Here is a 16,461-nt window from a genome sequence, read left to right as displayed (position 1 = left end):
CTACGCCAATTTCTGATGATGTTGTTAGACCTCACATACAATTTGACCAACTTGCACCCAACCGAATCCTCGCACACAACTCGACTGATAATTAGGGTCAATTCTTGCGTTTATTGAACCGGTTATGGTATACATGTAGTTTTGCATCCAGCCAAAAGATTTATGTTTAGATTTTATTTTTCGTACATCATAAAACAAATACTGTTCAATATTATAAGTAGTAACTAGTGGGGACATCAACACCTCCGAATGACATTAGATCACACTGCAGGAAGACGTTAAAGTCTCATTGTTGGTGAATCGACATGAAATTCAATAATGAATAATGAAAATTACTTTAAAATCAAATATTTTCGTGGCTTGACGAAAGTAAATTGGTTTATGGGATTTGATTTCGTGGTTGAAGAACTGTTCAGTAGTACTTCATATGTAAAATTGTATTTCGTGGCTTTCTTTATACTTTAAAAACCATGAAAATCCCCCACCACGAAAATAAGTGATAATACAGTAAGTGTCCGGTTGAACATGGTATTCTGTATGTTAAATGAAAATTTAAAGAAACTATCCTGAGACACGGTGATACTCTGATCATATGGATGTTACAAAGGGAAGACTTAAACTTGCAACAGTGCATCGTAAAATGTATTGAAATTTGTTCAAAGGATTATCCACAAAATGATATACAGCATTATCGTCATGGTAATTTGTTGCACATTATATTTCACATTTTCTTTTAACAAGACGGCCTCTTTGCCTAGTTGGTGCAGTGGTCATAGTGTTAACTCTAGAATGGTTAATTAAAGTGTTAGTCTTCATGTTCCAGGTTCGAATCCCACTGTAGGGAAAATGCCTTTGAATAAGAATGTATAAATCGACGTCTCTTGTCACAGATCCGCCATTGCTCAATATATAGCCTGAGTGCTGAAAATAAATAATGTAGTTATTAAATTTGCAGCCTTCCTCAAGAGAATGTTTTGGCATCAATCTGAAGAAAATCTTCTCATAACAAATGTTAAAATATTAATAAAACAAAACAAAACACACACACACACACACACACACACACACACACACACACACACTCACACACACACACACACACACACACACACACAAAGCAAGAACGCATCATAACAAAGAAACAGTGAAATATAAAACACTGCATTCTTAGCACTCTATTTCTTAATAATTTTAATATTTTATTTGATATCAAGTGTCGGTTAACTTTCAGAGATCAGTTTCAACTCATAATTAATATCAACTAGCTAAAACACGGAAATTTAAATCATGTGACCAGAATAAATTTTGAAATAGAGAGAATACCAGGAAGTAATATGTGAATGCACAGCGTTGTAGAGCCAGGTTAGACTTATAAGAGAGATAAGATTCTACTACGCAGTTACCATTTCTGCTTAAAGTGAAGGCCCGAAGCATTGCCTCAAAGGAGAATTAAATCATTTTTAAGGGGGTATGTTAGTTTTAAAAAAAAATGTCTGCAAATTTGAAAAAATAGAACTATATTCACTTAAAAAAAAGAATCATTTTGTTTTAGAAAAAAATTTAAAATTAATGTAAAAATACCTTTATGATGCACCAATTTATTAAATTGTGCATTTCATTCAAAAACGAATTTATTTCATCCTATTACAGTGATAACTTCTCGAGGATATCTCAGTAGAATTTAAATTATATTAGTATTTATTTTCAAAACTTTTATCTATTTAACAAAAAAAAGTGTCTTCTGTTGAGTAACTTCTCATTTCTTTTTTTTTTCCTTTTTTTTTTTTTTTGCAAGGTGTAACGTCTTAAGTGTATGATTTTTTTTTTGAATTCTATGTTCGTTTTTTTTTCACTATTATATAAAAATTAAGGTCTTCTGTATTTATCGAAAGTTCTTTTTAATTTGGTTTTAAAGACCTTTTTAAAAATGGTTCTGCTGATATTTTTTGTACCCGTTTTCTTAAAGCTACTTCTCCGAAACCGAAATCATACATATAGATATAGCAGTATGTCATTTCTTCTACGAATATTTCATCGGAAGTCTTATTCTATTGAAATGTGAAATAACGTATCCATTTTTAAAGGTAATCAATCCCTTGATATTTATTTGTTGTTAACGTTGAATTGAAAGAAGTCACTGTTGCAATACAAAATATACAATGAATCGTAGTGTCATTGAATTGCAATTTCTAGAGTCTTTAGCAAATAAGCTTGAATCTAAGGTCAAGGTCAAATTTTAAAGACATTCAAAATAAGAAGAATCCCTTTTTAAATATATTTTTAAAAATATATTTGAAAGAGGTTGGATCAATATGTATATATGTATTATGAAAAATTGCTTGAGAGCTTCTCTCTAAAAGTTTTATCATAACTAGTTTTGACTCCGTACTTAATTTCCTGCTTTCATTTACATCTTCTTTGTCTTCAATTGCATGTTTTGGATTTAATTTATGCATGTATCATTTGCATTAATTCATCCAAAACAAATGCTTATTTGAAATTACTTATTACAATGCATTTCAGACTATTCAGTCAATCCAAACGAAATCTTTAAATTCCCATGCTTCCCACTACTACAGTTCTAGTGTACTTCGTAGACTTTAAATTGATTACAGTAATTCATTCAAAACAACTCAAACAAGAAGTTTATCTGATCAGAAAATCGATCTTTATTTATATGCACCTATTGATATGTTACCCAAAGCTAATTCTACTACGCAGTATATTTTGTAATAAACAAAAAGTACGATCATCGATCCCGATGTCAATTCGTAAAGAATAGTGCTTCATTTATTTTCTTACACCTTCTCATATAGTCTAGAATAATATAATAAACAATTATCCACAATTGCTGAAAGGCTTCTAATTGTTCTCTGAACAATTCTTTTTCGAGTCTTTTTGGTTTCCTCAAAAAAATAATGCAGGTTTCCTGAAAAATAATGAAGGTTGAGAAAAAAAGAGAATAAAACTTTTTCCGAATAGTCGAAATTTGACCTCAAAGTTACACTTGGTTACTCTCAATCCAACCACAAATGAATCGATCTACCATTTAGGCCTTTTCTGCTTTCCGACACGAATGAAGAAAATGACATTCAATATTATTTTGTCTAAATTTGAAAAAAGTCTGTGTTTATCAGCTATGCATGAACTGCAAACAATTTATTCATTGATCAGATCTTAAAATACTTTTGTCTTTCTAATTATTCTTTTTTACTTTCATTTTGTTTTTAAATGCGTTCTTGTAATCTACTAGGTCGATATTGAGGACGTTAATTTGTTGTAAATGATACAAAAGTCTCTATTCAAACCATAACATTTTCTAACACAAAAGCATAATCTATATTTAATTAACCAGAAAATGTTTCTGAAGACTGAGTTTTTCCTCAGTAGTATTATTTTAAATCATACTGCATGGTAAAAATTATCAAGAACAGCAATTTTGCGCATCCGTTTTGCTCTTAAATAGAATCATTATTTTTTTTTCTATTTTATTCGAAAGAAAGCTTTGAAATATATTTTACTGAAACAACAAGGTTAAATTTAACATTGATTTATTTGCATATTATCCGGCCAGGGAAAAATTCCATGTGACCGAGAAAAAACATGTCTGTACAAATCTGGAAATTTAAAAGTAATATTTATTTAGACCAAGTTGTCAAGGAACCCTTTCAACATTTTTCTAGAAGGACAAGATATTTTTATGCATTTACTTTCGCTCCTTTACTTTAATCTTTAATCAATTGCGGTGTTATGTTGACATTTATTCATTATCTTATACGCAAACGATTAAAAAAAATCCTGATGAAAACTTTCCCTCAAAGAAATCAATGACAAAAACATTCAAAGTTACAATGAGAACTCATATATAAACTGTTTCTCTCACTGTAAATAGGATATTTTCCATAAAATCCGTAAAATTCTATAAAGTAGAAAACGAATTCTTCAGAGAGTAATTAGAGGCTACTCAACCTTTTTGTTGTTTTCAAATTATATAATTATAAAAAAAAGACCGTGAGAAAATAAATGAAACACAATCACAAGGATTAGGTCCGGGATCGATCATATTCTTGTCTGTTAAATACAATGAAGTTGTGGAAGAAAAAAAAGCTTTAACATATATACATTGGTGGTGCCTAATAAATGATCAGTTTTTTATATAAACTTTTCTATGGGTTGCTTACGACTTACTCGTAAATAATAAATAATTAGACCCATAAATTCATATTCATTACAGAATTTAAAAAAAAAAGCATTTGCCTTTATTTTCAACATTTTTTAAGCTAAAAAAGAAAAAAAAAATTCATTAAGGCACGAAAATTTTTTTCCATGATAATGTTTGATTTTACAGTTTTCAAAGACTATTCCGTATGCTGAGTGTTGGAGATTTATCCTGTAACTATTATAGTCATTTAATTTACTGGTTAAGGAACTGAAATTGAATTTATTTGCTTGAATATCGATTAAATATTTTTAAAAGCACTGATGTATTAAGATACTGAAGGACCAAAAAAAAAAACCTAAATATTTGTCACCTAAAAAGCGCGCTTTGTCTGAAATAAAAATACATAAATCTTTAGTGTTCAATAGGATTAATTGATCGATTTAACACTGAGACGACGAAGTTTCGATTCAATAGATTTGCATTGCATAATATGAGACAAGAAAAAAGTCGGTGCAGATATTGAAACTTAAAAGCTAAATCAATGTACACAAAGAAGTCATGGAACATTATGCAAGATTTACAGAAGAGATAAAAAATTATTACGTAGTTATATGCACGATCTTTCCTTCGAGTGTAAACTTGATATATTTTTAAAAGTACATTAAGTAGTTTTAAGATTATTTGTTGATATTCGTTCATTGCAATAAGAGTAATTGGGAAATCTGTGATCAAAATTAAAAAAAAATGTGTGTTGAATATTTTTTTTTAACTGTGAACATCTACAATTTACCAATTCAGGTACTAGTATATCGACGAAAAGGCAATCCAAACCGTGTTAGCACACTTTTATAACAATAGTTTTGTTAATTTTAAATGGCTTTAATTGAAATCGAAAATTTATTTCAAATAAGGCTGACTATCCATTCGGTTAACGTTAAGACGTTCTGAACGATTGACCGTTTCAAAAAATGTTGGTCATACAAAAAGCGAATTAAAAAAATCCACGTTTAACTTGTCTGAGGTCTCAGATAGATGCCTTATATAAAAACTTCAGAAGAGATGTCATTCATTATTGATACAATATTTAAATCTAATCTTGAACTATCGCTTAGTTCATAATGGCTGTTTTATATATGATATCAAAACATTCTACAGGTAATTGCAAAGGATAAAAGAGGCAAGGTACACATTATGTCATCAGCGGATGTTAAGCAATCGATTAATTTAGCACAGTACAGACTGAATAACGCCGTTTAAACAACAATTATCTTTCCAAAAACAGACCAGTGACCCCCCCCCCCAAATAATTTCGGAGAGCCTTAGTCATCTCAAAATCTGCTTAAACTGTTGAGTGAGATGCGAAAATTTTAGATTTACTTTTCTCTTTTAATGTTTTTTTTATTTTCAGAGACTTCTGTGAATTATCAATTTTAGTGGGTGTACTTCACAACACAAAATATAACCTTAAATATGATTAATTATACTTATAATGATAGATGTCTATTACGCTACTGAAGTATTCTATTCCAATGGTAGCGTCAAATGTTTGTGCTTTTTTTCCCTCTTAACATGGATTTTGAGGGAATATTATAATGCATATTATGTTTGCATTTGTTTGAGGGTGACCTGTGCGAAGGGGAAGTGACACATACGTAATTTTGTATCGAGATCGATGTTGAATACTGCCTTGATTCATGAATATGCTCTTTCCGAAGAGATATTCTGCTTTAAAATACATGTACTTTTGTTATATTTTGCAATAAGGTATATAAAAAATTCCGACTTATTTAAAAAATCCAAATTTATTTTACACGTTTTCAAAATAGGTGTATATATGAACGCATATATCTTTTATACATTGTTTGAATATATAGAATTATTGTTCGTCAAAGTTGTATTAACTTTTAAATTTTATGTTGAAGAAAATTATTTGGTTTCAAAAGTTTTGCAAAAGATTCAAGTACTTTTTGATGATCAAAATGCCACGTCAAGTAAAATAGGATGTAGTCTTTAATCACAAATTTCTTTTACTCATTATCACCCAGCTGGAAGACAGATAGCAGCCCCTTCTGTCAATCAGCATACTCGGCACGTCATAATAATTTGCCTCTATCTCGAAAAATGGCCGGAAAACCTTATACATATTATCATTTGATGCACTCATTTACTTGTATTTTTTTCAAACCAGTTTGTGCATGCACTTTCTCGGAAACGTTTTGATTGATAGCCATGAACACTTTTACGAAAGTACAGGGGTTTCAATGACGTGTTCACGTTTATGCAAAGAATAAATTACGCAGTTCTATCAGTGAAGAAAATGATGCCATGGGCTCATGTATAATTTACCTGAGAGATAAGATATAAGCAATCTGCTTCGTGTGAAAACTTGAATCTTTTTAAAAGGAGAAACAAAATTTTTAAGGGTATGTTGACATCGAATCTCTTCGTTTTCCCTTTTTCTTTCATGTCAATGCTTGCATTTTTATTTTTTAGTAGAATTAAGTCATTATAACGGGTATACAGCTGTATATATTGAAATTCATTTATTTTCCTGTCTGTCTGCAAATACGGTGGGTATGAAAGGTAGTTAAATTCTATACTTCTTTCAGTTTACGGTTGATAAATTAAGGTTTGTCACTCGTCAGTTTTTGAGGTAAAAATTGTCATAACCTCAGACCTATTTCATGGTTACATCATGTTTAATCAACACTTAATTATTTTTTTTTTAAAAGCCGCTCAAAAAAAAACTTTTTTGGAGTTCATTTCTTTTGTAACAAGGATATTAAGAATACATTTCTTGAAGTGCATAGATCTTATTTCTTATATTGGAACTTTGGTTCATATGTTTACACATAATAGGTAATTTTACAAACATTTCATACATTTTTGTCGACAAACTCTATAACAAATTAAACTGTCGCATGTCAAACTGTAGTTGTAGAGAAAAAGTAAACATAACATTTATTTCATTTGAAGCCTGGTTCATGATCCTGGGTCCTTATCGTCTTACAATGAGTTTGAGTACATGTACAAATGGACGCCAATGTTCCTACATTTTGCTTTTTTATTCGTAAAAAATGTAAAGAAATAGAATTATTCAATTCGAGTAGTGTTTTTCATTACCTTGAAGCAAAAGGATTTCTACATGAGAAGAAGAAAACAGTTGCCAAATCTGTTTCATATCTGGGTGGTTCACTAACTATTGATGTTAAATAGCAAACTATGAACTTAACTGAATGACAATCGATATGACATTTCCATCTTCAAACTTCAAAATGATGTGCGCCTGAGTGGCGCGGTGACCCATTTAGAGCGTCTGCTCTAGAGTCGCAGAGTACGGAGTTGATCCCTACGTCGCGGGTTCGAATCCTACTTTGGGACGTGGAGGCCGGTCCTTTAGATTAAACGGTATAAAACGATGTCCCGTGTCGGGGTAGGTGCCGCTACATACGAAACAGATCCCTCACTGCTCAATGGTCGTCAGTGCTGAGAATAGGACAAAATTTGCAGCTCTCCACCAGAAAGTTGTTGCGTCTCCATATTAGTGAAAAATTCTCGAGAGGGACCTTAAACAACATACATGCCAACAAACAAAAAAGTATGTGTAAGTCTCCAAACGCATATGATTCTTTAAAGTCATACTCTGAGAATGATCTAGTTTTAACTTGAGGAAGGCTAAAATTATGTTTAAAAATAGCGATGGTTAATGATGACTTTGAAAAATAATCCTGTCATATTTTTATACTCAGACAATGCACCAAATTCTCCTGCAGGACAGAGATGGGTTTCAAAGTCTGCTAATCTGCAACATCCGTGAAACGTAAAATGTTATAATTGCTAACTACTTGTATATTAACCTATCCATTGATTTTCAATATTTCTCATTAAGGTAATCCAATCTTCAGGTTCTGAAAATCAGGCGCTTAATAAAAAAAATAATGCCCACAAAATGACCAAAAACTCCCAGATTAATGCGTTTTAACCACAGTAATTCTTCAAACATCGATCTTTAAATTTGATTATTTTATACTATGCATTTTCTCATTGAAAGTTTATCAACAATTTCATTTTAGGATAAAAAAAATTGTAGGTATCTAGGCTTTTGAAGAAAATAGCATGATTTTTATACTTAGACGGTACTTTACAATTATTTTCTTCTGTTTACTAGCTTCATTCATTTTCAAAATTAATGCTTTGTGTATAAAGCTTTTCCTATCGATCATTACAAAACATTTAAAATTACTTCTAATTAAATATCATGCTAATACTCATATGTGTCTAAGTCTAAATTAAAGGAAATTCATTTTTTTTTTTTGCTTAGGATAACTCAAATGTAATCACTTGTAAGGGTTCATGAAAAAAATTAAAAGACAGAGGAAATTTAACATTGAGAAATTGCTAATAAATAGTAAAAATAATCATAAAATAAGCATAAATTTGAATAGGAAGGCTGGTTAATTTTTCTTTTGTTAAACGTCCATACACTCAGATAGATACGCTTACACCTGCTGATGAAGGGCTGCAAATTTAAACCTCTAATCGGCACCCAGTGCCGAGCCATTGAGCAGAGAGGGCTTTTTTCACTTTCTTCAGTTAATGCATCTCATCCCACAGTGGGATTACAATCCCATATGTAAAGATGATCTCCACTAACGATATGTACCGTATAGGGGTTAACTTGGCGGGTGTAAAATTTGGCGTTTTGTCTGCTCAAAGGTTTGTCAATAATTTTGTTGACGCATGATTTCAGCTCTTTGCAGATAGACACTAAGAGTACTGACTATTCAAGCGATTAAATATTTTAGCGGACTTTCATCAAGACGCAAAAAAAAAAAAAAAAAAAAAAAAAAAAAAAAAAAAAAATTAGCAGCCCGCTAAAATAACCCACTATACGGTATCCAATACTATAACGTTGGCTGAAGTAGAACAGAATGTTTTGGATATCAATTTCAAGACTTCTTAAAAGAACTGAAACGCGGTGATAATTAAGTGACCGAAACAGCATTTTCCCATCAATGATTGTATGGTACGTTTGAACATATTTGCTTTTCTTTCTATGACTCTCCTTCCTTTAAAATTGCATTAGTCCTGTCGGAAGACGATACAAGCACATTAAACTTATTCTTTTAGATTTTGATTGAGATGTTTCCTAATAAACACAGTATGTACAATTTATCGTTATCTCTTTTTCTTTAAATTTGTTGGGAGTTACACCCCCAAAAAAGAGAAGGAATAAATAAATACTAGTACACATGTAGCTACTACATGTACATGTATATCTTACATGTACATGTATATCTTTTTAAAGGCCTGTTTCTAAAAAAAATGCAATTTTTTTTTTTATTTTTTAGGCAGTTAAAGAAAACAGAGTAAAAACCGAGGAGTGTCTCAAAGTGTCAAATATCATATGATGGAACAAGAAAGTTTAGACCCAATGATGGTTGAAGAAATTTTAGACCCTTTTTGTGACCCAGACAACCCCAAAAAGGTTACCTTTAAGGATGTTGAGGCAGCTTCAGATGTTATCAAGGACGACCTCCTTAGCCCTTGTGCTGTAAGACATACATATTATATTTTATGTACAAAACAGTCGGAATTCGTTCATCCTGGCAATTTTGCTTACCTTCTACAAATGGATGACAATATTCTTCCATTCCCAGAGAATGTGTCTGGATTCAACAGATTCCGCTCTCTCGCTCTCTCTCTCTCTCTCTCTCTCTCCCAGTATATTTGCATAATTAGTAATTTTTTTTTATTTTTAGAAATCTAGAATGTCTGAAATACTGAATGTAAAGGAAGTTTACTTCAAGAAAGAATTTCAACAGCGGACAGGGAGGTACTGTATTTGCTACATAACATGTACCGTAATATTTTGAAATTATAGACCTGAAATTGTTGCTTAAAGTACTATGAGTTGTATTTTTGGAAATTTTGAATTGCTGATAAAATATATTATTATGATCAATTTGTGTGTAATAAAACCTTTATGATAAAATTATGTCAGCATACAGATTTTCATTCAACTTTCAAAATATTTTTTTTTGCCATTGTGGAAAAAATCAAATTATCTTTTCGTACGTTATGATAAGTTAGAACTTTTTTAGGATATTTTGCCCATTTATGTGAATTTTCTATTTCAGTTTCAAAGAAAGAGGAGCAAGATATTCTCTTATGATGCTTAATGAAGTAAAGCAACATTTTCCTTCATATCTATGTTATATGTAAAAAAAATGATATTCTCCCTTTTGCATATCTTAAATAAAACTGCAATGGACAAGTAAAGATTGAATAAGTGTTTCTATTTTTTAATTTCCTGTAATATAAAGACGTGTTTGTATTTTCATAAAATGTATCTATTTCAAAACATGAAGTCAAAGTCTTCGAAATATTTAATTTTATATATAATTGTAATCCACTATATATGCGTTTGATTTCAATATGATACTACCTGCAATAATGTAGCCCTCTCTCTTTTTTGGGGGAGAGGGCTACAACTCCATAGGATCTCCCTAATGGTGCAATGCGGCAGCGATTCACTCCCGCACGGATTTCAGCTCAAATTGTTAGTAAACGGATATTTTATTTATATGTCTTACCTGGACTTCCAAAATGTAGTTATCCAAGACATAAATCGATCCAAAAATATGCAGAACAATCCATATATCCGTACATGAATTTTTCGTGTATGTCAACATCGCAACTTAAATTTATCCACCATGTTTACTGTCCTAGACAGATTTTATTTTGGGACAGCAAAAGAGATTATGGATTTATAGGGAGCGGATTTCTTTGGAGTTACCTTGTTTTAAGCCAAAATATCTCTGTTTACGAAAAAATAACACATTTTATTCATCAATGTTTGCTGTTACTATTCATCACATTTATTTATAAACATCGACATTTGCTTTATTGAGTTTTTCTAAATTTCAAGCACAAGTCTCGGTACGTCACGCATGAACTGTCATGGCTGCTGAGGAAGGCACACAGATTTATTTTTACATGGTTTTTGCGTTTAACGGGCTATGGTGTCGACAGTGAATAAAAATTTCGCCTTATTAGAGGTTAATTGTAAAAACAATTTATTCTGCATGCAGTCGCCCGTATCTAAAAAATATTTTTGCACCATTACGGAGATGCTGTGGAATTGTAGCCCTGTCCAGAAAACATCAGATAAAAAAAATCGGAGAGGGATACATTATTCCAGGTAATATATGATACATGTAGGAATAAGGATCTTATTCGGGATTTTTGTTTTCCACAGGAGCAGAAGAAGAAAGGCGTTATAGCGGCCAGTGCCGGTAACCATGCTCTGGCTCTGGCCTATCATGGCTATTGTTTAAACATCCCAGTGACCGTGATCATGCCCACTATAGCACCAATGATGAAAGTACAAGCCTGCAAACGCTACAAAGCCACGGTAGAAATTAAAGGGCATGATATTTCAGAGGTCAGTTTACACAGAAGTTGAATCCTGTGAGAGAACAGGGACCTTTGTATTATCTTGAAAAGAGAACCTTGTGCTAAAATGTGTTTCGAAATAATGTTTCTTTATTAATTTTTTACATAAGAAAGTTATATAAATGAAAATAGAAAATTGACTTTTAGGGTATGTTTTAATCTCTGTTATATTGACAAGCTTCAATAATTTTTTATTCATATTTTAATATTTATCAAAATATTTAATCCATGATTGACCTTACATAGTTAACAAATTGTGCTCCCTATGGGAATGCATAAAGTATTTAAAATGATTTCGTGACAAATTTCTAGATAATTGAAGAAATGAAATTGCTTGATAACTTTGTATTGAATATGCTTTTAATTTTTCGACACTTCACATTTTTTGTTAAATGTCCATCATTTCGCCTAGCAGCATCTTCCGTACGTAGTTTTGTAAGCCAATAATTATAATTACATGAAAAATGTAGCATTGTATACGCATCATTCATCTCTACTCCTTCAGAAACGTATTCAAGGTTACGCGGCACTATTTTTATTTATTTTGTTTACTCTTAGTCGAAAAGGTTTGCACAGAAAGAAGGTAAAGAAAAAGGACTAGTTTACATCAATGGGTATGTTTATGGTTACATTATTTTTTCAAATAATGAATTAATAATAATTGTTTATGAATAAATGAATGTATCGACAATAAATTTATAAAAAAAAAATAAAACACTAGATTGTTAACATGTAGCACACTCTTTTTTTTTTATTAAGTTATGACCACCCTCATATCATAGCCGGGCAGGGAACAATGGCGCTGGAGATCGTGAAACAAGTCCCTGATGTGGAGGCCGTCGTCATACCCGTTGGCGGGGGAGGGCTGATTGCGGGGGCGGCCGTGGCTCTAAAGCACCTCAAACCAAATGTTAAAATCATTGTAAGAATAGCATTTAATCATATTCTTCCACAAACACTGAAAATAGATAATAAAAGGCTATACTATACTATACTATACTATATATACTATACTATACTATACTATACTATACTATACTATACTATACTATACTATACTATACTATACTATACTATACTATACTATACTATACTATACTATACTATACTATACTATACTATACTATTCTATACTATACTATGCTATGCTATGCTATACTCTATTTTACTCTACTCTACTCTAATCTACTATATGCTATACTATACTAAGATTTAACCATCGAATAATATTGTGGTAAATAATTAAAGGGAGTCGAGGCGGAAAGATGTCCTAGTTTCTCCAAAGCAAGAGAGATGGGAAAACCAACAAAAGTTGAAGTTATCTCCTCTATCGCAGATGGTACGAAGTTAATGATTTTTTCGAATTTTATAAAAGTTCTCACCAATTAATTCAATTCTAATTAATTGCATACAACTGAACAGAATCCTAAATTGCTTTGCACTATACAATCATTGACCAAAACATTGTAATTAGGTTTGGCTGTACCAACAGTTGGAGTGAATGCCTTTGCTACAGCCAATGAATTGATTGACAAAATGATTACAGTGAAGTAAGTGAAAATACAATCTCAATCAAATAATGAAGCGAGTTCAAATAAAACTTCATTTTAATTGGAATCAGACCCTTCATCTCGTTCTCGCACATTTTATTTGTCGCTCGTGAAAGGCATAAAAATACGAACAGTGAGTTGAAAGGTCAAATTTAAATTAGGCTGATAATTCATATTTAAAATTGAATTTCAAAAATAAATCAAAGTTATTTCATTTGTAGGGAAGAGAATATAGATCTTGCTATCCTGCGTCTGATTGAAATAGAGAAAGCTATTGTGGAAGGCGCAGGCGCAGCAGGACTGGCCGCCATTATAGAAGGACTACTTCCGGAGTTGGCAGAAAAAAAGTCAGATGATAAATACCATTTAATAAGGCTTAAAAAAAAATAAGTTTGTTTCCTGTAACATTCCCAAAAAATCAAGGGTCGGTAGGTCGGATTTTTTTTTTTTTTTTTTTTTTTTTGCTTATGAATGGTCAAACATCCCCGGACCGAAAATACCAGGTGTTATATTTACAGTGGACACCCAGTATGGCATCCAAAATGGCTGCCAAGCGGCAGAAAACAAACTTCAGAAAGTTGTAGGGGGAAACTGTTGTTACAATAATGATTACTCTTTATAGCGAGCGCAGCGAGCGTCGCGAAGCGACGCTCGCGAAGCGAGCTCAATAGACTAACGTTTAAGAACAGAGGAAATTCGGATTGAAATCTGTACATACGTCAGCCAAATTTCTCTGTGCAACATTCCCAGAATTCCTGCACTACCCAATGTCCTTTGCGCGAATATTGCCGAATAAATAAATAAATAATAACGTAAAGCATATAACAGACTTTCAGTTTGTAGAAATCTTTCAAAGAAACAAGAAATAACTCTGCAATGTTTTTCGACAAAAATTGCACTAGTTCTATAGTTTCAAACAGACGCTCGGCTGTCTCCGTAAGCTCCGACGAGCTTTGTGACGTCGTATGACGTCACAGCTAGTCGAGATATCTCGTGCGGCTTGACGTTCGAAGTGGCTGATCTCAAGTGTTTTTGATGGTACAACTGCGCTCGCCCCAACGGTCACACCGTAAAACATATTATTTAAGGTAAATGTACACTAAGTTGACATATTTTGACATATTTTATGTCTCAAATTAAGCTACAAGCTATTTTTTTAAATTTAATAAATGGAATCAGCTGATTGATCAAACGAAGTTTTGCCATTTGTCAGAAAAAAAAATCCACCCTGGGATAATTTGAATAGGTCGGTCGGGTTACAGGAAACAAACATATTTTTTTTTCTAGGCCTAAGCATAAATCCTGAATAAAATTTAAACTTTGAAACGGATACTTTGGTGCACTGATAACTAAATAAATCACTACAGAATTAGTCATAAGAGTGATTACAGTTTGTTATCGTCATATTTTTACATTGTAACAAAATATTTCCTGAAATTTGATCTACCTAGAAACATTATACAGTTATTGACTGGGAATGAGGGCAACATTTGATTTGTTGCTCCTGAAGGTGAAAATGTTGCCCGAGGCCGATATACCCTTCAGTGCTCACTTAAGATTTAATCAATACTCACTATACTATCAATTTCTTTATATGGAATATTATGGCTTTATCAGTAAATATAAAACATAGTTGAGAAAGAACAAAAATAATTATATTTTTATTACATCACAAAAATTATTTATCACAAAACATACTCTTCCCTTCTTCCTTACCTTAATGGAAGCAACAACTTTTGCTGTTCTTAACTTCGGCTATTTCCGTGTCCACGATACTAAACGATGATTAATTATTTTTAACCTAGCAGTGACGTTGCGGACTAACACTTCTTATGTTGGCCCGGCAGGCCAGTCAACAGTGAAATTGTTAGACCGATGTAATAAACATTTCTTTTGTTGGACTTTTTACAAGCAATAAATGTAAGGAAAGCTATGTATAAGGGTATAACAAAGATGAATACTATGTGCATATAGTTAATTAATACTGTTATGGCATTTGTAAATAGGGTGGTAGTGGTACTGTGTGGTGGAAACATTGACACTCCGGTCCTGGGTCGTGTGATAGAACGTGGGCTCGCTTCTGATGGACGTTTTGTTAGATTTAAGGTGACCGTAACAGACCGACCTGGAGGAATTACTTATCTAATTAATCTACTGTCAGACCTAGGAGTCGGGTAACTATACAAAGTTTTACTGTCATTCATTCATGTATGCACTATGATAAGATAAACATATACGATAGATAAAGCAAGGGCATGTCATAATAATACATACTAGTAGTTTAAAATCAGTTATGTTATCTATATCAGAGATAATAAACATGTCATTTATAATAATATATGCTGGATAAATTTTTTTTTAAATTTCTTTATTTGCAGCATCCATGATATATTTCATGAAAGAGCATGGCTGAAATCAGATGTATTTTCAGTTCAGGTAATTAAATAAAGAGACAAAGACATCTAACACGTATATTGCACTAAATATTACTTTTTGGCTATTTCACAAAAGTTAAAAATGCATAATGTAGGATCGTTTTCATCTGATATTTTATTAAATCTATTTCGTGTTTTATATTCTAACATATATACAATAAAAAACATCAGGCACTCTTGAAAAATAATCAGATGTCCTTCTCCCGACCGACTTGTTAAAATGGCCAAGCAAAACTTAACTTCCAGGAAGCAATTATTTTTTTTATGTATTTCGGGAAAAAAAAAATTGAAAATTCAACAATGTTGTTGAAATGTTCTTGAAAATAATTGTTGCCTACCTACAGACCCTTTTTTTAACCCTGAGTCGGGAGAGGGATTGCAAGCAGTGGCCTCAGGTACATGTAAACTGAGTCAATGGACTCGGGTACATATAAACTGGCTATTAAAGATAACTACATATTTGACTGTGCAGGTGAAATGCGTCGTAGAGACGAAAGATAAAGCTCACTCAGAGGAACTAAGAGAAGCCCTAGAAAAAGAATACAAAAATGTGGAGTGGCCTCAGATGTAGTGTTTAAGGCGAATGTGACATTTTTGACTGTTTTAAATGAACTAATCAGACTCTTGAAATGCAGTATATTATATACCAACAGCAAATTTGAAGATCAGTTCAAGTGATATTTCATAAGTAATATCAAGACAGAGTTCATGCCTGTAATGCCTGTGTTTGTATGTAAAGTACACTGTAATTCTAAATCTGAATGTTTAATGAATCTTAACACGTTGATTGGATATACATTAGAAAGATGTTCCGCTTATTTTAATATAGTAAGACTTCTTTGGTTAGTCCAAAAGG

At 32.0% G+C, this 16,461-nt stretch overlaps 1 protein-coding gene across 3 annotated transcripts; it reads left to right on the top strand.

Annotated features, from left to right (window-relative positions):
- Window positions 1-1,338: 1,338 nt before the first annotated feature.
- Window positions 1,339-16,191, top strand: LOC134248090 (L-threonine ammonia-lyase-like). Of its 3 annotated transcripts, none has more exons than XM_062730514.1 (13): window positions 1,339-1,468; window positions 9,514-9,716; window positions 9,925-9,998; window positions 10,303-10,348; window positions 11,424-11,609; window positions 12,179-12,234; window positions 12,380-12,542; window positions 12,869-12,959; window positions 13,095-13,170; window positions 13,392-13,517; window positions 15,177-15,344; window positions 15,549-15,606; window positions 16,078-16,191. In XM_062730514.1, exons 2-13 carry the CDS (start codon window positions 9,570-9,572, stop codon window positions 16,174-16,176), a joined length of 1,290 nt encoding a protein of 429 aa, XP_062586498.1. In that variant the 5' UTR covers window positions 1,339-1,468; window positions 9,514-9,569; the 3' UTR covers window positions 16,177-16,191. The 3 variants fall into 3 exon arrangements, with proteins under 3 accessions (XP_062586498.1, XP_062586499.1, XP_062586500.1); XM_062730515.1 differs by lacking the exon at window positions 1,339-1,468 and adding an exon at window positions 6,450-6,585; XM_062730516.1 differs by lacking the exon at window positions 1,339-1,468 and adding an exon at window positions 6,668-6,745.
- Window positions 16,192-16,461: the final 270 nt, after the last annotated feature.

The sequence above is a fragment of the Saccostrea cucullata genome, unplaced genomic scaffold (genome assembly GCF_032062105.1).
Source record: "Saccostrea cucullata isolate Sc308-1 unplaced genomic scaffold, CSIRO_AGI_Scuc_v1 ctg1855, whole genome shotgun sequence".
In the NCBI taxonomy this organism is placed as follows: domain Eukaryota; kingdom Metazoa; phylum Mollusca; class Bivalvia; order Ostreida; family Ostreidae; genus Saccostrea; species Saccostrea cuccullata.
The sequence above is the reverse complement of the archived record's forward strand: the minus strand, read 5'-3'. Positions and strand labels throughout refer to the sequence as shown.